Source organism: Ixodes scapularis, unplaced genomic scaffold (genome assembly GCF_016920785.2).
Source record: "Ixodes scapularis isolate PalLabHiFi unplaced genomic scaffold, ASM1692078v2 PGA_scaffold7__128_contigs__length_106722199, whole genome shotgun sequence".
Lineage (NCBI taxonomy): Eukaryota > Metazoa > Arthropoda > Arachnida > Ixodida > Ixodidae > Ixodes > Ixodes scapularis.
The window spans coordinates 20,517,437-20,543,853 of record NW_024609882.1 but is presented as its reverse complement, the minus strand read 5'-3'; the positions used below and the strand labels follow the sequence as shown (position 1 = coordinate 20,543,853).

Here is a 26,417-nt window from a genome sequence, read left to right as displayed (position 1 = left end):
TGCCATGCCCCATCCTGTAGCACACCTGTGTTGTAATTCGATCTGGCCACTTCGACAGACCTTTCCGGAAAATCCTCAGCTGCCATGGTGGCTCTGAGGCGAGGCACCGGCCTACGGATCTTTGGGTGGCGGGTTTGAATCCCAGTCGAGGTGCCCGTAATCCGACGGAGGCCTGTTGCGGAGAAGGCGCTGTGTGACCCAGGTTTCGATTGCACGTTGAAAGATCCCCGGGTGGTTGAAGATAATCCTGGGTCCTCTGCCGGTGCGTGCCAGATGCCCTTCGTCAGTTTGGAATGTAAACTCCCAAATTTGACGTCTGTTTTTCCAGAGAATCCCTTAGGACCTCTTCTCGACCCCCCTTCCTGCATCGCGCAGCAGGGGTGTTGTGGGGCCGTTTCAATGCACGCTCGGGCCTGTTGATGCGCTACAAACATCTTAGAAGCAGTGTAATTCCTTCTTTTTTACTACTGTAAGTTGAGAACACAAGGTAAACAAAGCAATTACAAAACAGTCGATACTGTTCTGTTATCGTCCCACTCTCTTTGCATCGTCCCGTTTTTCGGGTACTTTTTCGCTCTTCGATTCACACCCTATTTTGTTATCGTCCCGCTTTTCTGGGTAATCTTTTGCTCGTCGTACATCGGATTGTCGTAGTGCATCAAAAAGGCGGTGGGAGGCGCCACAAATTTTTGGAATGGTCTATTGTATCATCATCTCGTAATTTTTATACTGTGATCTCCCTATACAAAGGGTTAAGCTGCCAAAATCCAGTCCAACCTGGATGGATGCCATTTGTGACATCCTAATGGCGGCCTCTTGGTGTCCGACAAAGGAAGAAGCTGAAGGCATTCCCCAAAGCAGATAACGCGACACCTGTGCGTTCTAGACGTTAACACAGTCTTGCGCACGAATTGCAATTGACCCGCTGTGTCAGCATTAATTTTGGACTCTCGTCCAGTCAGTTGCCAGGCACACGCTCAAAAACTTAAGTGCAGGTGAAATAATGAGTTTAGGAGGCATTTCCACTCAAACAAACTTTCTTTCCAAAAGTGAGTGCCATCTAACAGAAGTCGTGGAAACTTAATATACTCTCGGTCCAATAATACGTCGTCTCCAGGAAATATGCACCGCTTCCGATTGGAGGGCTATCGCTTGATAAGTATGAAAGCACTCTGGTGACGATTTCTATGGCGGTAAATAGTATGGCAGCTGGTACCTGTCAACTAAATGCCCCGCTGGATTTCAACCATGCATCCTTTTGCATCCTGTTAGCAAGCAGATTAGATGATGTATACTATAATTTGTTCTTGGCTTTTAAAGCGAGTTCATTCTGTTGGGCTCAAAGCACTAACTTTTATCGTATGAACAAAAACACTTGCTGGCCATCAGCAGGGCTGCAAGAAAAGATCAAATTCTGGTGTTACACCATTTTGAATGTGGTGGCTCCAGCTAGCACACTACTAGGTGTCGTCACCATAGAGGAAGGACAGGACATCTAAGACCTAAATGTCCAATCTTTCCATGCATGCACCGCAGGAGTTCTTCCAGAAGGGCAACCTGCAGAAACACGAGGACACCCACCTGAGTGAGCGACGGCACCGGTGCACAGTCTGTCAGAAGGTGTTCACCACCCGAGAGTCGCTGGGCAGGCACATGCTGGAGCACACCAGGGGACGCGTCTTCACCTGCGGCATCTGTGGACGGGCTTTTGTCAAGGTGAGGCTTGTTCTGGCGTTTTCGCTTTTGCTCGTCGACACGACCGGACGACCAAAGTCTACATCCACTTCTGCGGCACTGAAGTCGCTCGAGAACCGTGTTCGAGAGTATCGACAGCCCTTGTCGGCCCATTGTCCAAGTCTGTCAGGGCTGCGGTCGGTTCGCTCTCATCATCCCGGTGAAAATCCGGCCACCTGGGTTTACACACTGTCAACTTCTGAGAGCTGCTTTTTTCTTTTCTAAAGTTGGGAATAGTTTTTTTGTAGCGTGAGCTACACTGGCCAAGGTTGAGCAGTTTCGCGTGGCTCGCATAATGAGCCATGCTCTGTGCTGTGCAAGCACGAGGAGCAGTGACGTCACACGGCACACATTTGGCGCGCCAAAGCCACCGCCGCTGCGTGATCCGCCGCCACCACTCGCGCCTTGCCGGTCTGCGCATTCCAGAGGAGTGGTGTCATAGCCGCGGCAGACGCACTGGCGCCGCCGCATGCCCAGCTGTGCGCCTCCGTTGTGCAGTAGCCAAATCTGACACTGCACCGGAGCCGCCTGATAGCAACTCTCATTTTGTGTGCATAAACTCACGCTACGTATATCCTGGCATAGCCGAGCTAAGCCACCGCAATGTTTTGTATCTTGGTGCACACCTATCTGCCTGGAACGGCAGGAAAGGAATTCCCCCTCCCTCTTGGCCTTGTTGCACTAAAGTAGTTCACAAGTCTTCTATGCTCTGAAAGCAGTGATGCACGCACTACAAAATAATTGGCTCTATGCTGCGCACAAGTTTGTGGTTCGAATATGCTAAATTAGCACCTAAACTGGGGGAACACTTTATTTAGGGTTAAGAGTGATTGGCGAGGCTTGGGTCCTCGAGGAACTTCAGAGGCACGTGCTGTGGGGCGCACCTGAGTTCCAAAAAGTCAGGTGCCGGTGTTTTTGACGACAGATGTAGCCCTAAAATGTAACTCTTTGTGTTTTATGTTGAGTATTAGGAGACTCTCGCGGCACCACCTTCCCTCCTCACTTGCCATTTTAATGAGCAGACGGACGTAAAGCACACTCTGCGCTTCTTGTCTCCGAAGCCGGCCAGGAGCCTGCGACACGGCTCCCGGATCAAACCTCGCCTCCCTTCCCAACGCAGGAACACCAGCTCCGCAACCACCACCGCATGTTCCACTCAAACCAGGCCTATACGTGCCACTACTGCGGACTCTGCCTGAAGCTGCGGCACTCGCTCAAGCGGCACCTCCGCAAAAAGCACCCCGAGCAGGAGTCCCAGTGGCGGAACCCCGAGGTCCTCAACAACATGCTGGTCCTCAAGGGCGATGCAGGGATCGCGGCAACGGAGGTCGCGGACCCCGGCTTGGACCCCGGCGCCGCCGTGGAGGGCCTCCGACGTGCGTCCGTCGTCGGGGATGGCAACCTCGGGTCGGGAGGGCTCGAGGCGGTATTCGAGGGAGCGGATGCCATCGCAGCTGCAGAGTCGGCTCGGGAGATTGCAGAGTCGCTCGTCGCCAACGTGATGACCGAGCAAGGTAAGACCCATTCCGGCTGCTTTCTTGAGCCGCGGTCACACGGTTGACACGTCGTACGAAAAACGATCTACAGACGCCGTTTGAAATGCGTTTCTTCCTTGTATGACGGCCCTGTCGCATTGGCCATAAGAAAAGGTCTGCTCAAACAGAAACGGTCTGTCGAATGTGCTCAAGACATAACCTCCAACAAACGTCGTTTGTATGATGTTTGGGCAGTGTGAATGTGGCTTTAGATGGCTACGAGGGCGCACTATTTATAGAAGAGCTTTTTTTTTTTTGAAGTACCTTTTGTACTCTAACAAGGGTTCCCTGTTTCTGGTATGTAACGATGAACCCAAGAAAGCGACGCCCGAGCCGGTTTTATCGAAGTCGAGGAAGGATGAAAACCCCGAATCGGAGCTGTCCTCGAGAAAAAATGCGAAGCCTTATGGGAAGAAATCTTATCTACATTCTTATTTTGTGTTAGCCCAGAACAGCCCCCAATTGACAATAACAACGCAACCTTGGAAAGCTTTCCTTTCTCCGGTACCAGTGGCGTTCCCAAAAATTTTTCGAGAGCCCTCCCAGTTTGTTTCAGATTGGAAGCAGCGCATATCTCCTGGAAAATGAACCGGGTGGAACCGAAGGCAAATTGTCTTCGGTTCCACTCGGTTCATTTTCAGTTCCAACCAATTTGTTTCTGGTACACCCAATTAATTTCTGGCTCCTTCCGGTTCTATTGCATTCCATCCAGGTTTCCACTTCTGCTCGAGTTCTTTCGGCTTCCACTTAGTTTGTTTCCGGTCCTGCCCAAATCATTTCTGGTTCCTTCCGGTTCCATCCATTTCCACGTCTGCCCAATTTATATCGTGTTCCACCCAGTACATTTCTGGTTCCATCCGGTTCCACCCCGTTTTTTTCCAATTGATTAATTTCCAGTTCCGCCCGGCTCATTTCCAGGCTCCGAAGTGCTGCTGGCTGTGGAAGGCTTCAGCAGCGAGGAGCTCCGCGAGGCCATTGCGACGGGAAGGGCGCAGATCAAGCAGGGACCCACCCCCGACACCATTGAGATCTCCATGCCCTTCGAGGTGACGGAGGGTGCCAGCGAGCAGGTCACCTACATGGCCAACCTGGTGGACGCGCCGGACCACCTCGTGGCGGACGGTTCGACCGACGCCGCAGCCGACATGGTCGGACTGCAGACGAATGGCGCCGAAGTCGGGGCGGAGCAGTTCGTGGTTTCGGGGATGGCCGAAGCGGTGAGCGACTTTTTTTAGTGCCAGTCACAGTCGTGTCTCACGTTACCCGCAAGAATTGCCCATAATGCGAGTTGTCCAAATGACGAGACAAAAATGTGCATAGGTATTTACCCCGAAAATTTTGTGTATTAGCCCCGAGAAGTTTGCGTGGCGCCCCCTTACGGCGAACCGGGATGACGTCGCGCCGAGGACTGACTTTTTCAGAGACACGGCCTGCTTGCCTTGTGGAGGCTGTCACGACATTTTCAGAGGCCGACTCGCTCGTTTCTATTTACTTTTTGTGCGCGTTTTTCATAGGAAGTGTGAATTTTCATGTGTGGCTTTAATGAGGTATGGCCTGTCGCATATAGCTAGGGTGACCACCTTCCTGCTAGCGAAATGTGGGACACGTGGGACAGGGGGTTGAGGGGGGCGGGGGGGGGGGGGGTTAGAGGAAACTTATTAACGTGCACACCATGAACCGAGGCTCTGTTAACACATTTAATATCCTGTGCTGTTTATACACCTGCAAATTGTATAGTAGCCATTATATTCACATAATTTTCACTCGCAGTGATTTTTTTTTCTTTAGTGCTAAATATGTTATTAAATGTGTCAAAGTTGAAAACAAAAATCGACTGCAGCAGAACTCAATGCATCAAATGGAAATAAGTAACAGTAAATCTTTTTCGGACTATTGTTTCCTGTCAACGCTTATTTTAATCAACATGGTCCTACACAAATTTAACATTTTCTTTCTTTTTACTGTTGCGAGTTGCAGGTTTTTTGCCTTGTGTGGCTGTCTTCACTAAAAAGGTTTTCCACAGCAACCCTTTCCCATTGACAAAGCAATTTGAAAATGATTATCCACAGCAACCCTTTCCCATTGACAAAGCAATTTGAAAATGATTACAATAATTTACGTCTAAACTTTTGGCGAGAAATTTTCTCTTACAATGTTTTGCCACCAGGGGGGAGGCACAACGGCGCATGCACGTCGGTTCTCCTGCAAGAACGACGGTCGCTTCCTGCAATGCTTGTATAGAAAGTGGTGTACCATAGCGATTCACACGATCACCAGCAACCTCCGCGCTTCCCCGTGCCCCATTGTTCGGCAGCACCATGAGTTGCAGAGTGAATTTTACGACAGTGTGAAATGCAGGGCATTTTGAAGATTTGGGAATTTCAAACGGGACGCGGGACATGTGCGCTTAAGCGGGACAGTCCCGCGAGTCGCGGGACGGATGGTCACCTTACAGATTACTTAGTCGGCCAAAAGAATGATAGTAGAAAGTCAAAAACCTTATTTTCGCTACGAAAATTTCAAAGTATAGCGTACTATTCTATATTTTCTTTTCTTCGAAAACTCTCCGCCTTTTCACTGCTATACATCTGCGGTATCCAAAGCCCCAAAGCATGTTAGCTTGCCCCAGCTCATGCATTGGACATGAGTGCTGCGTCACTCAGACGTACGCTTTCGTCAACAATCAGTCCGTCGACGAACATTTGGATTTGCGTTCATGGCCAGTGCGAGTGCCGTGACGGCAGTTATCCTCACTTGCGAATGACAAGTTCTACGTTGTGCTTAAAAAGTGTGGTGCGAGCTTGTGCACCACAGGCGCGTCACAACTACTTGATTTCTCATTTTGCTTTTGAGTTGAGGAGGAAGAAATTGAAAAGACGTTTCACGGCCCCTTTAAAAGTGTCTCCGAACCGGCGCACGCAGAGTGACACGGGCAGAGTCTGGGTCGCGAGCTAATATGCCGACCGCCTAAAGGCCTTCGACATAAATGCCACTCGAAATGCCTGCAAAGCGAGGTCTAACATTCTTTTAACTCGTGAACATGCAAGGAACGGAACTTCAGCGTCTGAAACGCTTACACCCCCGCTTCCCCCACCCCTCGCACACGATCGCCTCGTGTCGTGTGGACAGACGGGGAGGTTCATCGGCGGAATTGCCTCCGCTGACAGCTTTCGGTACTTTTAACCTTATTAAAAAGGTAAAAGTGACAAGCACGCTTAGGAAAGGTGCAGAAGCACATTGGTATCAGTCTTAGCCGGCATCTTGCACACCGGGTAAACGAAGTCCCGCTCCTCCAAGTGCTTGCGGCTCACAACGGCCGACGTTGACGGTACCTTTTCTATCCTCAATGTCTTCGGGTGGTAGAAGCTGATACCGGTTTCTTTGCGGGATTTGCATTGCAGCACTGAACTGAACAGTCAGCATGATTGCAAACCAGGAAACGGGAAACGGCAGGGAAGTGAGCCAGGTGTGAAATAGCGAAGTGGAGTCCTTTCCCTGTCGTCACGGTACACCTCACCCAATCGGGGCACGGCAACCGCAGCGATGCTTGTGTTTGCTCTCGGGGGTATAGTAAGGTGACCACATTGCGGAGACACGACAGTATAGTGAAGGTCATGTCGGCTGCTTGATTCCAACAGGTTCTTACGTGGGACTTTTTCGAGTCCCGTAACATCCGCACAACAATGGTTGTCGTCACCTGTAAGACACGCGAAGCGTTGGTTTTATTAAGGTTCTTTAGGTTCAACGACCGCTGCCACGCCGCTAAAGGCTGTTTCTTAGAGTTCCCGCAATGAGGGCCGGTCCACCCATTTGCATTTGAGTGTGGTTGACTGCTCGTGACCGCAGAAGCGGCCGTTGGGTTAGCCCCGGAACACTTCCGATCTGGGTGTATATTAGGCGTCGTTCTTTCGTCGTCGGCTCGAACTACTTTTGACGATGTCATAAGCGGCTAGTTCTCGTAGAGAGTGCACAGATTTGATCATGCGAGTACCGCGAAACCTTCAGTCTAGTTGTGCACGGTTCCAGGGCCACCCAAGAGATGTTGCCAGCACTTTCTCGCGTCATAATTGGTTACAAGCGTTCACAACACTCAGTCGCACGCAAACGCAAATGTGAAACAGCCTCGACAAAAAAGAATGAAACGCAGCGCCCGCACTTACGCCGGCTTCCCACCTTGTCGTTACGACAAATGCAGCAGGCTGGAGAAGAAGCGGCGGCCCAAGGACAGTACGTAACGGTCCCGATGTACGGGATGGAGGACCGGGCGACGGCCGGCCAAGAGCGGCCGCCGACGGAGAGTGCGCCGGCCACGCAGGAGGCTTTTTTGGCCTCGGTGGCGGAGGGCATTCCTTACGAGGAGCCCCGATTCGTGGTGGCACGGCAGGAGGTCACGGACGGGGCGCAGGTGGTCTACGAGACCGGGGGGCTGCCCGACCAGACCATGTCTCACGGTAGGTGTTTTCCGTTTGTCGTCTTTTGCCTTTCTATAATCTTGGTCTGGGTGTAGGTAAGCAATGTATCGTCAACTTAGGCTATCGTTAACTTTCCACATTTTTTCAAACTATTGATGAGATCAAACCAAAGGGGCTGCCTAGGGTGCCTTCATGTGCGCTTCGCATAGAGTGATGTCAACTGCCTGTTTCCCTTTCCAACACCCTCTTCCACCGCCATTTTGTTCCTCTCATTGTTTCCCCGTGCGCCGGAAAGTGGCCTTTGTGTCCATCGGTCCTCGCATCCGAGGGCGAATATCCTAATCCTCCCTCCGTGGGTTCCACAATGCTGCTCCAAACTTGCGAGATAAGGTGCTTGTTTCCGGGAGGGTTATAAGCCCCACGGATTATCGCCGCGAACCAAAATGGCTGCTGGATTGTCGGCAAGTGGTATTACAAAGGGTGGCATCACCCTAGCAAAGCGCACATGAAGGCTCCCTAGGGCTGCCCTGTCCAGCTTGTTTTAGCATGTGTCGTCGTCATCATTTTCACGGGTATAGCTCTCAACCCAGCCACTAGGAGCACGACTGTTTAATCGACTTCCCCAATAGCCTGCACCTGGCATATAGTCCATGAGGGAAAATTTCGGTTAAAAAAAACTTTCCTTCGATAGTCCGCACGTGAAATATTTACGCACAGTACGCATCGACAAATGCACGCTTGATTAGCTTACAAAGATGCTTGTATCATACATAAATTATTAATGTGCTCCATTGTTCACAAAATCCGTTACATCTAGGTATGATGAACTATATTAAGAAAAAAAGCAATTCTTGCATAGTCCATACCCATGCACGGCTTGCACAGACGTCCAATCGCATACTTTGGACTACCATGAGAGAGAGAGGGAAGCTGCTTTTGTGGAAATTTTGAGTGAGGGGTCAATCTTCTGTAATCTTCTAGGAGGAGAATAGCAATATCTGGGCGAATTTGAAACACACAAAAGAGGGTACTAGCAAAAAAAAGGCCGCATCTTCACGTGGTGAATGATGTTGACTGGGGGCGAAGCTCCGGTGGTGCTGATGATACTGATTTTATTGTTCATAGGTAGTGCTGATGGTGCTGATTTTTTTTTTATTCTCATAGATAGTGCTGAGTTCCGGGTTGCGTTTCGACTTCATTATTACTGCTTTATGGTCGGTGAAATGCAGAGCCAGAGGTTCTTCTAGCGAATCAGCTTGGATCCGCTAGAAGCCTTGGGAACGTATCTCCACCGCTTAAGTCAACGGTCCATGTCAGAAAGAGAATGTGTGGTATGAATCGTGGTTATATACGCAGTTGAGCATTTGACCGCAGGGCCCTCTCGTTTATAAACGTTGAGCCAACGCATGCAAAGTTTAACGCGATTATATACGCATTTGACCGCAGCGCCCTCTCGTGTATAGACGTTGAGTAGCTACGTGTAACGTTGGAGTGTAGCGTAATGGTTAAGACGTCTGCCTCGTAATCAAGCGGTCCCGAGTTCGAACCCCCGTGCAGGCGTAAGTTTTTTTTGTTTAAATTGGGCCGATCCTGGAGGCAGTGCAATCGATGTGAGCACGGACGCCGGACGGATGGACAAAGCTAGGCCCTAAGGAGCTTCGCCCCTAAAAGGAGCTCCTTTTTCCCCTCTACTTTGGTGGCCGTCGGAGTGCTCTTTGGATGACGTCATGTGCAAGCCATGCATAAAATTTTCTCTTTTAAACTTGCTTAGTCCAGAAAATGCGCCAGACCATACTGTTGTCACCGACAGAATGAGAGTGGCAGGGCGCGTCTCGTTCTGGATGCCTGGCCTTCAGCATGTGCTCGCTGCCTTCCACCATGCTTTGACTGCGCGTGCATACCCGAAGTTCACGAGGAACCAAAGTGCCATCAAAGGTAGACAGCTTGCACCAGAGGCGGGACAACTGAAGCACCTCCCTGTAAATCTAAATCGTTTGCTGCCCTCAAGAAACAAATTTTCTTCAATGGGCACGGCATGCAAGCCACAGCTATGATGGCTAATGTTCCGCTTCTGTTTATCGTGCAGCTGCTGGTCCTATCGCATGACGCCAATGCTCCGCTATCTTCAGACATGCTCGGGGATGATTACTACAACACTGGTCAACACCTACCCCCGCCGCTGCTGTTTGAATCGACAGCCCCATGGTCATCGACGGCAAGCTACCTTCCTTCAAAAGCATCGTTCCAGGATCTTTCGACCAGTGGGCACGGCATGCAAGCCACAGCTATGATGGCTAATGTTCCGCTTCTGTTTATCGTGCAGCTGCTGGTCCTATCGCATGACGCCAATGCTCCGCTATCTTCAGACATGCTCGGGGATGATTACTACAACACTGGTCAACACCTACCCCCGCCGCTGCTGTTTGAATCGACAGCCCCATGGTCATCGACGGCAAGCTACCTTCCTTCAAAAGCATCGTTCCAGGATCTTTCGACCAGTGGGCACGGCATGCAAGCCACAGCTATGATGGCTAATGTTCCGCTTCTGTTTATCGTGCAGGTTAGTACGGAAAACCTTTCCTGCTCTATAAGAAGCAATAACCTTTGTCTTGTAGTTCTGCCGTGCCCACGGTATTGTCTTAAGCGCTTTCTAGACTTGTTATTGCTACTCTGTGGCGATGTTGAACGAAACCCTGGTCCCATGACTAAAGACGAGGCTCAGTCATTGGCGAAAATCGAGTCGATTGTCTCGCAATTATACGACGGCCAGGCAGGAATCGTGAGCCAATTAAGAGAAATCACCGAGGAACAAAAGCGCACGAATGACTCGATTTCCGCACTGACCGCTCGTGTCGTTATCATTGAAAGTGACCTCGCACTATGTAAATCCACTGTTAATACTACAAAAGAAATTGAGGCGAAAGTTGTGTCCGCTCTAACCGAAATCGCTCAACTTAAGCGGCAAACTGATGACGCTGAGAGCCGTTCGCGGCGATCTAACTTACTGTTCTTCGGCCTGAAGGACGCTGCGAGGGAAACATGGGCGGAGTCCGAAAGGCTGATTCTTGAAGTCTGTAACGAGAAACTTGGTATAAGGGTTGACCCAGAAACAATTGAGCGGGCCCATCGGATTGGGAGATTTAATCCTTCTAAAAACAGGCCCATTGTTGTGAAGTTTTCTTTTTTTAAGCAGAAGGAGGCTGTTATAAGGTCGTGTTACAAACTAAAAGATACAGGTGTTTCGGTCAGTGAAGACTATGCTAAAAATGTACAATTCGCGAGGAAGAAGCTCTTGGAATTTGCCCGTACTCAAGGTAGTCCTTTTAAACTCCGGTTCGACAAACTGGTTATTGGTGATAAGCAATTTCATTTTAATTATGCCACAAGCCATGTTTACGAAGCTGCCACATAACTAACTAGACGTAGTGGGAACAGACCTGCTGCCTCGGAATTAGGGGAAGTTTTATCTGCTGAAGCACGTTGCTGCACTTCCTTTCCAAATAACTTTTCTGTTCTTTTCACTAACATAAGAAGCGTCATTCACAACCGAGACGATTTGTCATCAATTATTGATGCGTCATCTAGTGATATTGTTGTTTTAACAGAAACTTGGCTTTCGAGCGGTGTTCGTGACAGCGAGATTTTTCATTGTTCCAAGGGGTATAGGTTTTTTAGGCATAATAGGAGTGATAGGCGGGGTGGCGGGGTTTTAATCGCAGTAAACGATAGTATGGAATGTTTTCATGTCGATATTGTCACCCCACTTGAACTTGTTTGTGTGCGTTTGCGATGCCTGCACAGATATATTATCATGTGTGTCTGCTACCGCCCCCCTAATGCTCCTGCAAATTTTACTTCTGATCTGTATGACGCGCTGAACGTTATCTCTTCTAGATTTCCTCGTGCCCCTTTGTTATTACTAGGCGATTTTAACCTTCCGCTAATTGATTGGTCCGGAGCGTTCCCGATTGCATCTGGGGGCTCTCCTGACTACACCGAGTTCTTGAACCTTTGTGCCAATTTTTCCTTTTCACAATCTGTCACTGAACCCACCCGAGTTACCAGTACAACGGCCAATATATTAGACCTTATTCTATCTACTGACCCAGACCTTGTCTCATCCATAACTTACTTACCGGGAATTAGCGATCACTCGATTTTGCACTTTTATTTGCAACTTCCAGCTTATTTTGAAAAGAAAACCACGAAACATTTTCTCGATTATGATAAAGCTAACTTCGATACCATTAATAGCGAACTAGCTGCTTTTCTCGATGAGTTCCTTTTTAATTTCTCACACCGCACAGTGGATGCCAATTGGAATATGTTTAAAACCAAAGTAAGCTCTTTAATTACCTCTTTTATCCCATGTAGGCCTATCATTTCTAACCACTTATCGCCCTGGTTCAACAGATCTGTTAAGCGTCTTTCTAATAAAAAGAAACGTCTTTTCCGGACTGCCAAGCTTACTGGACTTTCTGAACGATGGGAAGCTTATAGCGCAGCAGCTTGTTCCTATAAGACCGCTATCGCGGAGGCCAAGCGAACATTTTTTTCTGTAACCCTCCCCTCTATGCTAACTAACAGTCCTAATCAATTTTGGAATATGTATAGCGGGTCTAAAAATACAGTGCTTTCGCTGACATGTGATGATGGCGTGATAGTTCCTAGTCAAAGTTGTGCTTCCGTTTTTAATGAATATTTTGTCAAAGAATTCGCTAGTGATGTTGCTCCTGTTTACCCTGGTACTTTCCCGAGATATGTTTTTTTTCAAATGGATCCACTTGCTTTTGACTATGACGGAATTATAAAACTTATTGATGATTTAAAACCATCTTCCTCCTGTGGCGTTGACAATATCACACCGAAATTTCTTAAGAGAACTAAAAATTACATTTCCATTTTTCTTTGCAAAATATTTCAACAATCTGTTAACCTTGGCGTTTTACCAGACGACTGGAAAATTGGGAAGGTGATTCCGCTTCACAAATCAGGCAGTAAACATAACCCTTCCAATTATCGACCCATTTCCCTTATCAGTACTCCCTGCAAAATTTTAGAGCACGTAATTTACTCACATCTTGCTAACTTTCTTGATTCAAATTCTTTTTTTACTGCATCACAACACGGTTTTCGCAAATCACTGTCCTGCGAAACCCAGCTTATCACTTTCACTAATGACCTACTTTCCATCCTCGACCGTGGTTCCCAGGTTGATTGCGTCTTTCTAGATTTCTGTAAGGCATTCGATAAAGTCTCTCACAAACTTTTACTTTTCAAGCTCAGTCACTTGCATATTGATCCTAATATTTTGTCTTGGATTGAATGTTTTCTTACTAATCGTTCTCAGTTTGTGTATACTAATGATGCTAACTCTTCTCTAAGTCCAGTCACTTCCGGTGTCCCCCAAGGGTCCGTTCTGGGGCCCTTATTGTTTCTTATTTACATTAACGACTTACCTACGTGTGTATCCTCTTCTATTAGCTTATTTGCCGACGACTGTGTGATATATCGTGAAGTTACTAATGAATCCGATTCACTCCTCCTCCAAAATGATTTGTGTGCTGTATCCCAATGGTGTGAATTGTGGCAGATGTCCCTTAACATTAACAAGTGCAAGTCTATGAGAGTTTCTCGTCGTCACACGGTTCTTCCACCTCTCTCAATTTGTAACACTCAACTTCAGTCTGTGACCTGTTACAAATACCTGGGTGTCTATATTACCTATAACATGTCATGGAAAACCCACATTGACCACATTATTGCTAACGCTAACTCTATGCTCGGTTTTCTAAAAAGAAATTTTACACTGGCCCCCGTTTCTTTGAAATTACTGCTTTATAACTCCCTGGTCCGGTCAAAATTAGAATACGCTGCTGCAATCTGGGATCCCGGTCACTCGACACTTATAACTAACCTGGAAGCCATGCAAAATCGCGGAGTTCGTTTCATACTTTCTAACTATCATCGTACAGCAAGCGTTTCCTCCATGAAACTCAGTCTATCCCTACCCTCTCTCTCTTTACGTCGCAAAATATCGCGCTTGTGCCTCTTTTACAAGATCTATCATTCTAACACGTCATTGAAAGATAAACTATTCCTTGAGCCCCCATTCATTTCTCCGCGTTTTGATCATCCATTCAAAGTTGGTGTCCCTCATTGTAACACATCAGCCTTTTTGAACGCGTTTATTCCAAAAACATCTCTTGAGTGGAACCACCTTCCCGCTTCGTTTGTTAATATACCTTCAATTGATTTATTTAAAAAAACCTTATCTGCTCACCTTTTGTCGTGATTGTCCTTTTGTTTATTTTTTGACCAGAGTGCTGTGTTTCGAGCTGTTGATGTTTATTCTCGGCTGTGTTTGCTCTCTTTTTGTACCCTTTTTTTTTTTCATTTTTTGGTTGCCCCACCCCCTCTGTAATGCCTTTTGGCCATGAGGGTATTGTAATAAATAAATAAATAAATAATAAAAGGCCTTTTTTTTTTTTTTTTTTTCGTAGTAGCACTTACTGCAGTACTTCTCAGCCAGCAAAATTTACAACTCTAGCCAGAGACCCCGAGCCGTGAAGTTTCGCCATTCGAACCGAGCCTTGTCCCCGCCAAGCCTTTTACCTAAAGTGTGACCCAATTTGCAGGAGCGATTCTTCTGGACGACGGAACGATTCTTCAGCAGGAGGAACAGCAGGAGGGTCCCACTGACTTGCTGTTTTACGTGCTGGCCACAAGTGCGAGCCAGGAAGACGGCTGAAGAACTTTCCCACGCGGGGCACGAAGTGAAGCGTTGGAAGTTGCCAAGCGTTTTCGTCAGAATGGCTGCTAGCCAGTGGGAAGGGTGCAGACGTGGCAAAGTCGGTTGGGCCGAACTAAGAGCAATAAGTTTTTGCACCTTTTTTTTTTTTATTAGGGCCAGTTTAAACATATACCCCAGCACTAGCTCAGTGCCGAATCAATGCCAAAGAAACGGTACTAATGGTGCCACCTTCAACACAGTTAGCAGTGATGTAGTGCTGCCAGCACTGCGCAATATCAGCACTGCACAAGCGCTCGGGTTGTGCACCATTTCTACTGCGGACTTAATATCATCTAGAGTTGCGTCGTATGTGTGAACGGGCATGTGTTGGGACGTTCGTTTCACGACGCGTTACATTCATGGCACCTCAAAGACCGAAGTCGAACCGATTTCAATTGTTTGCAACGAAAACAGTTGCAACTTGTGTCAACCGCGTTTGCGCTACAAATTACTATCATTACTTAAGTTATGGAAACAAAGCCAGCTTGAATGTAGTACAAAAAGCACCCGTTTCAGAGAGAATAACCCGAGACGAGCTTCCAAAAAATATCCTGACAAGCGGCGACACTTCTTTTTATTAGATACCTTGTGCCGCTGAAAGCTGGTGCAACCCCTACAAGGTTTTTTTTTTGGAGAGTCACAAGGGCAGTGCCTTCTTGGTGCAGGAGATGCCGAAAACAGACAAGCCCATGGGGTGCACTTTTTGTACATGAAATCATGCGCACTACTCCACGTGCTGCTACCCGACCACATAGGTTTTGGAATGCGAATCACCGACCAAGAGCTTTCCACTTTGTAGTATACAACATTGTGTCATTGAACTTTTTTTGTAAATATATTGTCACATATCACATTGTCCTTGTATCTTGCCTGCACCCTAGCATAAAACGCTTCCCAATCATGTTTCACTTCCTCCCGGTGAATGCAACTTTTATGTGTACTTCTTTACCATAATTCCCATTAATTTCAAACTAAAGCAATGAGCCACAACCACTGAAATCATTTCTGAACAATTTTTAAAAATGTAGGCGGGAAACATAGTTCCAAGGGACAAAAGGTATAACTCCGAACACGCCTTCAACTTTAAAAATGTGTTCCGATTATATTTTATCCCTCAGAGCTAAGTTTTGGCCCCCCCAATACAAGAAATTACCTGATTCGACAACACTAGCTAATTCTCGTTACGTGGACATTCATCTTTTTTTAAATGTGCCTCCACTCCCCTTCCAGTCAAACTTGGCCACCCAGTTTGTAGCTCGAAATACAAACCCACCTCTGTAGATGTTCCCCTGCACATACTTCATTTCACATGGCCTCTTAAAATAATGTGGGCCCCCCTTGTCGACATCCTGATGAAGCACTGAAGTCATCTCGGAGAGCACCACTGCTTACAGCCTCTGTACCCTTCAACGTCCATGTGTGCAGTCCCCGGTAGACAGAACACCTCCGATAACAGAGTGCAAAAAAGAACCAATCTTTATTCAATCACGACAGTTTCCACACCGTTAACTTAGATCTTGTTGAAAGCGGCGATGTCCACGCTTTGCACCTGCGGAACAAGCGGAAAGAAATTTTTTTAATGCATTTCTATTAAAGGGTAAACAATGCGCCGCATGTTTTGAGCTTCCCTATCACTGGGGAGGTGCAAAGTTTGTGCACCAACACTAGCACACATTTTTATTTTACATAACTTTACTAGGGCTCTCATAGGAGTAAGAAAAATAAAGAACACTACAAACACACTGGTATAAAAAGAATAGCAGACCCATTCATACGTGTGCAGATCACATTTCTCTACAGCTAAACAGCATTCAATGAAGAAAATAATTTGCTCTGGCTCACTACAAGCCACAACACTCTTTAAATTCTGGAGTGATGAAGTATGACATGAGATGATTTATTGGTAGGTCAGTTAGATCCATGTACTGAAGTTTTACACACCTCACTTTTCGTCTACCGATAAGCGACGGGGGCTGCAAAACAAGCTGTCTAGGGGCATCTTGTCGGTAATATTTAGAAAAAAAAAAAGCATACAGCAAGACGTTCAACTCTTTCTAATTCCTTTTCAAAGTATATCACATAAGGGTCCCAACTCCTGAGGCACATTCGAATAAAGGTCTGACAAGTGTTTTAGACGTCAGTAACCTTGTTTCATCGTAGGCGTGCTTCGGAGATCTGCGGAGACAGCCCAATCTACTACAGTTGAACCTCGATTTAACGAAACCCGATTTTAAGAATTTCCCAATTTAACGAACAAATTCGGATTCCCCGCGCAGCCTATGCGCGAGGTCTCTCTTCCTCGATTTTACGAAGTTCCCAATTTAACGAAGTGATTAGTGGGTCCCGGTGACTTTGTTAAATCGAGGTTCAACTCTATTGGCTTTTTTTAACTATGTTGCGGACATGCACACCCAATCTTAAACCATTCGTTATAGTAATGCCAAGACATAGCAACTCGAACTATGCGTGCTAATTAAAGAAAGTCCCCGTGCTAGCGCAGAAAATACGCTGTCTGAATACGAAGTGAGAGGTCGGTGGTTGGATCCCTGCCTTTTTAAAAAGGACGACTGACCGCGTTATCATATTTTTGCTACAATGTTTCGCCATACTCTAGGCTCTGGAGCCAGACCTAAAAACACGTTCGGCGTTGGAAACATCATCCACGGAACAATCAATGCTGAAGCCGAAAACTCAAAGGTCGTGCAACCCACCAGTTCTTCTATGGCTTCGATCTTCTCCTGCAGCTCGTCGATGCTGACCTTGTCGTCTTCTACGACGCACACAATCTGCAGCTTCTGTATCCCGTAAGCCAGGGGGACGAGCTTGGCTGAAACGAAACGCCGCAAAACAAACCTATGAACATGTCGCTTGCCCGGCTTGCCTTTTCACTTTGGGGAACGTCCAGCTCGGATGTTCCGCTAAGTGAAACGAAGGTGTGACAGCACCTGAGCTTTTCTTAATTACCAGCTCTTCCTGTCGGAATGATATGCAACGTGTCACACGGTGAAGGAATTGTGAATGTGTAAGAGACGTCTGTTTGTCTACGCACTTCTTGGAGGGCACCGCACTATTTCCTTCGAAATGTCGCCGCGCGTACGATAAGTGCCTTTGTGCCCCTAGTAGAAAATTCCACTACACTTCATTTCACTGTAACTTGGTGAAGCACGTGACGGCCCTTACCAAAGGCGCAGGGGCGAGTGCATAACCAAAGCAGTTTGAGAAGAAGAGAAAAAGGAACTCCCCTTTTACCCAGACCCTCTTGTGTGTCCCAGACGCTGCTATACTCCCCCAGAAGATGGGGCCGCCGCTCAAAATTCTCACAAAAGCGGCTTTCCTCTTTCTACAATCTGTCTTTGACAGCACTGTGCACGACCACCGTAGTTGGAAGAGTATGGTCTTGCGTCTCCCTCCGATGCACCGATTGGCTCGCCGGGTCCGTAGCCTTTGCCAAGTTACGGTGAAACGGAGTTAATACACAGTTGCTACCCTGTTACGCAGCCCCCGCCCCTATACAGCGAAAAGGGGAAGTGGTAGCGCACCGATTATTACCCCTACTCCGCACGGTGCCACGCCATCAACCACATGCGCCCTACCATCAAACCAACAGCTAAGCTTCGTTGCTTGCACCCTCTCCCGTCGCCGTGGTACTGTGCGACCAACACGAGAAAGCAAAGTTTACGCGGGGTTCTCGTATAAAGCTGTCACTTTAAAACCGGTGGAAGAGGCTGGGGTTTCGAGGGTTCTCGGAACGGTGACGGCAGTCACTTACAGACTCCCCAGATGAGGCCCTCCATGGCGATCTTGCGCACCTCCACCTCCATCGACTTCATGTTGGTCTCGTCGTCCCACGGCTTGATGTCCAGCACGATGCTCGACTTGGCGACCACTTGGGGCTCTGCAACACACCAAACGCGTTAGGTGACTCGTCAAGAACGAGGTGTGCCGCATGCGCGTTTGCGACTGCGAAACTGATGGCCAAGTGCGAAAGAAACAAAGCTCACTCTTGGATTTTTTCTCGTGGTAGGCTTTCAGACGCTCTTCCCTCGCCTTATCCGCCTCTTCGTCCTGGCGGAAGAGTCGACTTAGTTTTCTGACAGGGAAGTCGCCAGAACCATTCTCACCTCTTCCGAACCGAAGAGATCCACGTCGTCGTCCTCCTCCTCCTCCGCTTCCTTTTTGGCAGGCACATGGTTTGTAGCCTTCTGCGACCAAAAATCGAAGCATGTCTCAATCGTACTGGTAAACTCCGAGACGCTTGATGTCGCATGCCGATACTGCTTAGACGTCTTAGCCCCTAAACTGTTCACATGACCTTGACCAGGGTGTCGGTCAAGCGCAATGCGTCGTTTATCTCACAAAACCCGACTATTCTGCGTTAAAACCAAGGTCAGTCCGAGACAGTTGATTTGACTGGTCGACAGCAAAGGCGAGTTTTAATGGATGGCAACAAAGGCTAGCGCACCTTTGGCACAGCTTCCTTGGGCTTCTGCATTCCAGCGGGGCACACCCTTTCCAGCTCAGAAAGACGGGCTTCCATCTTACGCACGGCGTTCACAATGTCCTGGAGAGCTGGAACGTCAACGGGACAACAAACCGAATTGCCGACATCCTTTCGAACGACTGTACCCGTGAAACCATCCAGACTCACCGCTCTTAAGCTCTGCGTGCTCTTGAAGCAGCTTCTTCTGCCATCCGTCGTCTTGGGAGCTGCCGCTGCACTTTCCCAGCGTGTCGCCCTGCAAGAACGGCGGCCCCGTGCCCGGGCTTTTTCAACCTCGCTTGGGAAAGGCTTGTCGGAAAGCGGAGCTCGTTAGCAGCCTTGCCCGCTTTCCCGCTGCGAGCTTCTCGTGCAAACGAGCGAGTGGTTATGGCTTTTGTTGCAGAGTCCCCCCCACCCACCGCAACGGCAGATCCCTGATGCAAGCACTGACTTACTTGACCTGTGGAGGGAGGGAACGGGGTTGCGGGGCGAGGCAAGGAGCATTTAGTGAGGCAAGGATTGGGCTGGTGACATCGTTCAGTCACCAAAAAGATAATAACCTATTTTGGTTGCCCCACTACCCAGCACATTTGTATTACCTTTGATGGCGCTTTGTATGCCAGCACGCGAGCAGCGATTGTGCAACTAGCTTTTGGCGGTGCTTCACATGTGAGTAATTCGGCAACTCAAGCTTAGGTTGCCTTCGCCAGCGCTTTATTTTGAGCAGTACTTGAGCAGCAACTGTGCAATCCTAGCTTGTGGTGCCGTCTGTGGTGCTTCATATGCCAGTACTTAAGGAATTGTGCAAGCCTAGCTCTTAAGGCCCGTTCACACATTTGCGTTCGGAGCGACCACTATGCTTACGAACGAATGCAACCGCTGCGACTTTAACGACAACTGTGCGCGACGTGTACACACACATGCAACCGCATGCAACCATACGAAGCAACAGCCAATGAGAAACGAGCTTCAGCTCTTGCTCCTAGCCAATAGGAAGCGACCCAGCTACGCTTACAAACATGGCGGACGGTTTCGAGCCCGACGCGGGGTAGCGGGGTCCTCACCGGAGCAGCCCGAGGGTTCGGCTACGGCGTACAGTCACGAAGATCTGCTTTGCGCCTACAATAGCTGTGTAAAGGCTGGTTCAGACATCTAGAACGAACCCACTATCCGCGACTGCGTCCGTTGTGACCAGAGCGACCGGAACGATCGCTCTGCGCCGCGCGTACACTCCTGCTACCACTCCAACAAGCGCAGCGGGTCGGCAGCACGGCGACCGCCTCTCCGTTGCCGTCAGCTGTTTCAGCGGTGCCTCCAAAAAGAAGGGGACGCGCTGCCACTCACTTGCGTAACAGAAAATAGACAGACCGTCTTCTATGACCTCAAGCTTTATTACTCTTTATTTCAGGATACGCTTGCAGGGTAGTGCATTAAAAAAAGAAAAAGATGCAGTACGCCGTCTTGGACGATCACGACTTTAATACACGACTTTGCCAACAGTACAAATCTCGCCACACGCCTTTTTTACGATTATAAAAGACGATGTAATCTTAGCAACAATATAGCAACGTACAAATATAATGTGACAGACGATGCGAGCGTTCAGGATTGCTAACACTAATCACCTTTTTCGGGCGATGAAAACGAGTAAAAAATTCGCATCCTTTGTACGGTACGCACCAGTAATACCTTGAACTTGAGCACACGCAAGGAATGCGCCAAAAAAGAAATCCGGGTGATGTTTGAGGACACAAATGCTAAGAAAGAACCACTGTAGTCGAAGTAAACAAACATGACGGCACGGGCGTTTCTGCTGTCTTGAGAGTGCCGCCACGAGATCGCCGCACAAGTAGGTGGATCTTCCCTTCTAGTACGTGCTGGGTTATACTAACGACACACGACGAAAATTCACAGTCAAGGATAGCCCTTTTACGGGGAACGATGAACCTTCACCACACCGTCCTGCCGACGATCACCACCGACGCCATGTTTGCAAATAGAAGGATCCTGGCACGACCGGCATGCAACGCGCGCGACCGAGCTCTCCTCGACCTGTGATTGGTCTGTCGCTCCCGTCATTCCCGAACGTAACGAAAAAGTTCAGCCCGGCTCAACTCCTTGCGTTGCGAACGAACACGAACGAAACGACCGTTTGGCGCTTCGTTGCTATGGTAACTTGTCGCTCCAACCGGTTGCATTCGTTCGTAAGCGTAGTGGTCGCTCCGAACGCAACTGTGTGAACGGGCCTTTACTGCCATTGGTGGTGCTCCATATGCCAGTACTTGAGCAGCAATTGCACAAATCTAGCTCTTGTTGCCTTCAGTGTACTTGATATGCCAGTACTTGAGCAGCAATCACATAACCCTAGCTCGGGCTGCCTTCAGTGGTGCTTCATATGCCAGTACTCGAGCAGAAATTTAGCAACTTGAGCACCTAGATTAGTTGCACTAATATACTTGCACAAATGGCTGGATATCCAAAGTTTTAGTGTGTATAGTGAGAAAGGTAAATCATATCAAATAAAAGAACAAGTGAGATCAGTGGCAAACGGGCACAGCCAAAGGGATGCAGTTAGTTTGAAGCAATAGCTGTCACAGAAGCAACAGCAATCCTTGGTGCAAGAGCAACATGCAGTTGGCAGCAAGAAACAAAGCCCATAGGCACCCCCCATCTGGATTCAAAACTGTTAAAAGGAGCCAATGCGCAAGAACTCGAGGGCGACTGCAGAGGCAAAAAAACATGCGCAAAGGGAGCACAGGCAAACCAAACGAACGAACGAATTGCAGAGAATGCAGTGAGACGCCGCACGATCAAGATTGATCAAGGGGGTTTGAGGGAGAGGAGGCATCTAATGGTATTGTCGACCTACAGCCCTACAACCTCCACACGTCAACAACGGTAGTAGAACAACCGTGCTTCAAAAATACTACTGCAGCAGCCTCTGCTGCCATAACCAAAAAACAAGGGAGAAAAAAAAAAATCAAGCAAAGGGAATGGATGAGGTAAGCGAGCATTTACTCACTGACTGTAGAGAGTTTTTAATTTGCAGTCGAGCCTGGGCTATTTTATCGACTAGTGAGCTTTGGGACGATGTCTTAGCCTGGAGGAGGAAGAAACGGGCACGTCTCAGAAACGTCGGTGCTTTGTTAAACTCTTTCGTATGTTGTCCGAACTCTCACGAAAACAGCGATCCCGACTGCTTCACGCGGGGAAGCAGCCCCTTTGGACTGTCGTTCTAGACGAAGCTTTTGGTTTCGGACATTCGAAGAAATCGTAACTCGGCGAAGGCGACTAAACAGTACAACCCAATGTGATCAGGCACGGAGTCCAGCGTACAGAACTGCGTTTCAAAGTTGGTTTGGCGAAACGACAACTTAAAAAGTCTATGTAAAGCTCCTTTGTAATTAACAGCACCACTTCAACAGTCTCAAGCGCGCCAGGGTCATAAAGTGCTGTAGCTATTGTTGGACAGATCAACATCGTTGAAACCTGGAGTGCCAGTTAGAACGAGGACGACTTCGAAATCCATACCTGAGCAATCTGGTCCCTGTTAAGATAGGTCAAGTACTGCTTTTCAGCGTCGTCGTACTTGTATTTGTCCAACCAGACCGAATCGTGAGCGAGGTGCTGTGCCATTTTCGATTCTGTCGAGGTCTGAAAAAAAATTAACGAAATAAAGCGGAGGTTAGCAAAAGCTTTAACGGTTCCCCTTTCATTATATCTCCCCAGTGGTATTCCAAGTCTGTACGAAAGACGTGGGCGTGACCCCGATAACTTCAGTTCTGCCCGTTACAGATGGTCAAACCGAGGAGCTGACGGTATCAAATGACGACATCTTTGTTCCAGGATGCTCGAGTTTTGCTAGTCCTTTTCAGAACCAAACTACGAAGCGACATAATGAAAATTTAGTGCAGACTGAACGTACGGTTCACAAGCTCAAAGGGAAAACAGAGTGTAGCCTCATTTCTCTGCAAACGAACCGGTATTTGAAGGAAAAGGTGAAGACATACCGGCTTTCGGCACCAGACACACTGCAACGTGCTGTTAAAAGGGTCTAGGTCAGGCAAGCGCTGCTGCGTGTCGCCCATGTCGCGGTTATCACTTCCCATTTTCGCGTTTATAATCTACAGAAAAAAATTGTCCTTAAAATGTTATACGTCAAGTTTAATTTAAATTTTAAGTTTAAAAATTGAATATTACACTAAAGTTTATTGGTGTGACATTGAGATTAAATTGGTCTAAAGTTTCAGTCGTTAGTCCTTAATCCCATTCCCATTCCAATCCGATCCAACAACTTCAAGTTGGCGTGAGTTTTTCGCCGCTTTTTGGGATGTTTTCCGTCGCATCAGGTCCAGGTTGATGAAATTCGCGATGAAGGTTTGTTCAGCGTACGCACAAATGATCGCCGTCTTTCTGGTCACTCTCACGGCCGAGTTCACTTCATGCGACTGCTCTATGAAGAACGCCGACGGCGAAGTCTGCGGCACCGAAACCGCCACCGAGAACAAATACTCGCAGGCCGCTAACACCCGCTGGTCCTCTTACCTCCGGAACATCAACGACAGCCTTCAAACTTACGTCCCTTGCGAAGATGACGAAAAGACCTGCTCGTGCCACTCAGCGGTGATTGACGACGACCTCCAACTTTGGTCAGAGTCTGGTATCACCAAAGACCTCGTCCAGCGCTCCAAATCGAGAGGCATCCATTACCAAATCATCAACCACAAACTCTATCGGGGTGAAGACTGTTTATTTCCCTTTAGGTGCAGCGGCATCGAGCACTTTCTCCTCGAGATCGTCGACGAACTCCCGGACCTGGAGTTCATAGTGAACACCCGTGACTGGCCGCAAGCACACAAGCGCTATGATCCCTTGCCCGTGTTCTCCTTCAGCAAGACGCCAGACTACGCCGACATCATGTACCCTGCTTGGACATTCTGGGCCGGAGGACCCGCGATAAGCCTCTATCCCACCGGGATCGGCAGGTGGGATTTGCAGCGGGGGATTATCTCTAAGACGGCGAACCAGAAATGGCCCTGGAGCAAAAAGAGGGACGTGGGATTTTTTCGTGGTTCGCGCACGAGCGACGAGCGCGATCCATTGATACTGCTGTCCAGGAAGAAGCCCCACCTTGTGGACGCTCAGTACACCAAGAACCAGGCCTGGAAGTCGGCCGAAGATACACTGGGACTCCCTGCCGCTAAGGAAGTTAGGTTCGAGGACCACTGTGAATTCAAGTACCTCTTCAACTTCAGGGGAGTTGCGGCGAGCTTCAGACTCAAACACTTGTTTTTGTGCAAGTCAGTCGTCTTCCACGTGGGCCACGAGTGGCTGGAGTTCTTTTACCCGCGCCTGAAGCCGTGGGTCCACTATATTCCGGTGGGTACGGACTTGTCCCAAGTCGAAGACTTGTTGGAGTTCGCCCGCGAAAATGACGAGGTCGTGCGGGAGATGGCGGAGCGAGGGTACGACTTTATTTGGAAGCACCTGACCATGGAAGACGTTATGTGCTACTGGCTGCAGTTGCTGAAAAAGTATTCCCAGCTGCTGAAGTACAAAGTGGTTAGAGACAAGTCCTTGAAGAGAGTCAGCGGTGCTAGTTGAACTATTCAATGCATGATTTGGCTTTTTCAATGTCCAATATTTATTTCAGTTTGTGCACCTACGAGAGGACATTCCATTTTGGCTTCATTTACTCCGGGCACGTAGCCAGGATTTTGTTTCGGGAGGTGGGGGGGGGGGGGGGGAAGGAGGAGGAGGAGGAGGAGGAGGAGGAGGAGGGGGAGAGGAGGTCTCGGCAAAATGGAAGATTTCGGGGGGAGGGGGGGGGGGGGGGCGGCCCTATGGGCCCCCCCGGCTACGTGCCTGCTGTGATGTCATACTTCCTTGATTTATGGTTTCAAAGCAGTTCTGTTTTCTGTTCCTTTGGAAGAGGATTCGGCTATACTTATTTACGTGGATAAATAGGGTGTCTACAACAGATATTAAAGCCTGCACATAGAAAGCCCAAGCTTTTCATCGAATATGCATTTCGGTGGCACATATTATGTGGTGAAGTTTTGAGGTGTAGCTACCTTTCTGTGAAAAGTGAGACCAACAAACATGTTGGCAGACAACCAAGTTAGAAGTGGTTGTAAGGTCAACAAGTGGCTGTAACTTGTGGCGTCATCTCCCAGGAGTCACAGCGAGCAGATGAAAGAGTGCATCATTTGCTCGCTGCGCTTATCGGGAAATGGCGCCACAAGTTAGAAACTCTGTTAACTCTCGTCTGCAAACATGTTGACATGAAATTTAACAAGGTAAGATGTACCATCTAAATGCACCTTCGATGAAAGTTCGAGCCGTCTTTGTGCAGGCGCTTATTTTTCCGGCATGTTTTACAGCGCTAAGATTAATTGCAGACACCCTACATATTTCCCTGTATTTTGTCTGCAATTTAAAAAATAAAAATATACCTCTTTTTTTTTTCTTACCCATGGCAATTTATTATTAGGAGCCTAATATGGTACACTGCCATACTAAACAAAAATCTACTGCATCTCCACGTGGTGAATGACGTTGATTGAGGCAAAGCTCTGGTGGTGCTTGTCTGCGTAGACACTGAGCCGCAGCCTGCCGAGCCTTTCGTTCGTTTTCACCATGTCAGAAAGAGAATGTGTGGTATGGAACGTGGTTATATACGCATTTGAGCATTTGACCGCAGCGCCCTCTCGTGTATAAACGTTGAGCCAACGCATGCGAAGTTTAACGTGATTATTTACGCATTTGACCGCAGCGCTCCCTCCTCTATAGACGTTGAGCGGCTACATGCAACGTTTCATCCATAGAGATCAGTGGTTTTATCCATGACATCCCCAGCTCTTGAGTTACCACCACATCTCGGAGCCCCCTACTCGTTTCGCAGTCGTGGCCGAGTGGTTAAGGCAATGGACTAGAAATCCATTGGGGTCTCCCCGCACAGGTGCGAATCCTGTCGACTGCGCAAACATTTTTTTTTTTTTTTTTGCCCTACATGAGCACCAGCAAGATCGATGATAGCACGGACGCCGGACGGACAAGGCTTGACCCTAAGGAGCTTCGCCCCTAAAATGTGCTATCCTTGAAGAAGCGCTCCCATAAAAGGTGCCTACTTTTCATGCTTGCACTACAGTAAACATGAAATGAGAAACGACAGAATTTACACATGAAAGAATAAACAAATAGGACAAAGCACGGAACACTGTTACGCTGCAATTTTTCATGAGATCAAGTTTTTATGTGAGTTAGTGATTCATAATCTTCATAATGGTTACAAAGTGCAACAAGACAACAGACAGAAAGGAAGACACAGACACAGCGCTACTTACAACTGAACTTTATTTTTCTTGTCGCTCAATATATATACCGGCGCCAACAAAAAACAAGTTGAAAAGGATATGCAAATACACATTATTAAAGGCTAAAGTTGTGACCTCATTCATCAG

The 26,417-nt window shown here is 48.1% G+C and overlaps 3 protein-coding genes across 6 annotated transcripts in view; 2 read left to right on the top strand and 1 right to left on the bottom strand.

The window, feature by feature from the left end:
• LOC8038206 overlaps positions 1-15,327 on the top strand; it is a 45,728-nt gene extending 30,401 nt beyond the window's left edge. For 2 of the 3 annotated variants that reach the window (XM_029973543.4, XM_042286340.1), the window contains exons 18-22: positions 1,537-1,716; positions 2,855-3,248; positions 4,188-4,486; positions 7,465-7,720; positions 14,320-15,327. In XM_029973543.4, coding sequence (XP_029829403.3) covers positions 1,537-1,716; positions 2,855-3,248; positions 4,188-4,486; positions 7,465-7,720; positions 14,320-14,432 — 1,242 coding nt within the window. In that variant the 3' untranslated portion in view covers positions 14,433-15,327. The remainder of the gene's footprint in view (positions 1-1,536; positions 1,717-2,854; positions 3,249-4,187; positions 4,487-7,464; positions 7,721-14,319) is intronic. The other variant, XM_042286339.1, reaches the window with a different exon arrangement.
• A 605-nt stretch (positions 15,328-15,932) lies between these two features.
• LOC8038199 (elongation factor 1-beta) lies at positions 15,933-23,017 on the bottom strand. Of its 2 annotated transcripts, XM_002399968.4 has the most exons (10): positions 22,965-23,017; positions 22,486-22,608; positions 21,977-22,054; positions 19,123-19,210; positions 18,937-19,043; positions 18,596-18,676; positions 18,476-18,539; positions 18,244-18,369; positions 17,186-17,301; positions 15,933-16,023 (listed from the first exon to the last, which is right to left on the bottom strand). In XM_002399968.4, the coding sequence occupies exons 2-10, from the start codon at positions 22,588-22,590 to the stop codon at positions 15,985-15,987; spliced, it is 804 nt and encodes a 267-aa protein (XP_002400012.2). In that variant the 5' UTR covers positions 22,591-22,608; positions 22,965-23,017; the 3' UTR covers positions 15,933-15,984. The 2 variants fall into 2 exon arrangements, with proteins under 2 accessions (XP_002400012.2, XP_029829406.2); XM_029973546.3 differs by lacking the exon at positions 21,977-22,054.
• A 211-nt stretch (positions 23,018-23,228) lies between these two features.
• On the top strand, positions 23,229-25,523 carry LOC120844457 (protein O-glucosyltransferase 1). Its single transcript, XM_040216249.3, has one exon. It carries the CDS (start codon positions 23,314-23,316, stop codon positions 24,556-24,558), a length of 1,245 nt encoding a protein of 414 aa, XP_040072183.2. The 5' UTR covers positions 23,229-23,313; the 3' UTR covers positions 24,559-25,523.
• The last annotated feature ends 894 nt before the right edge of the window (positions 25,524-26,417 follow it).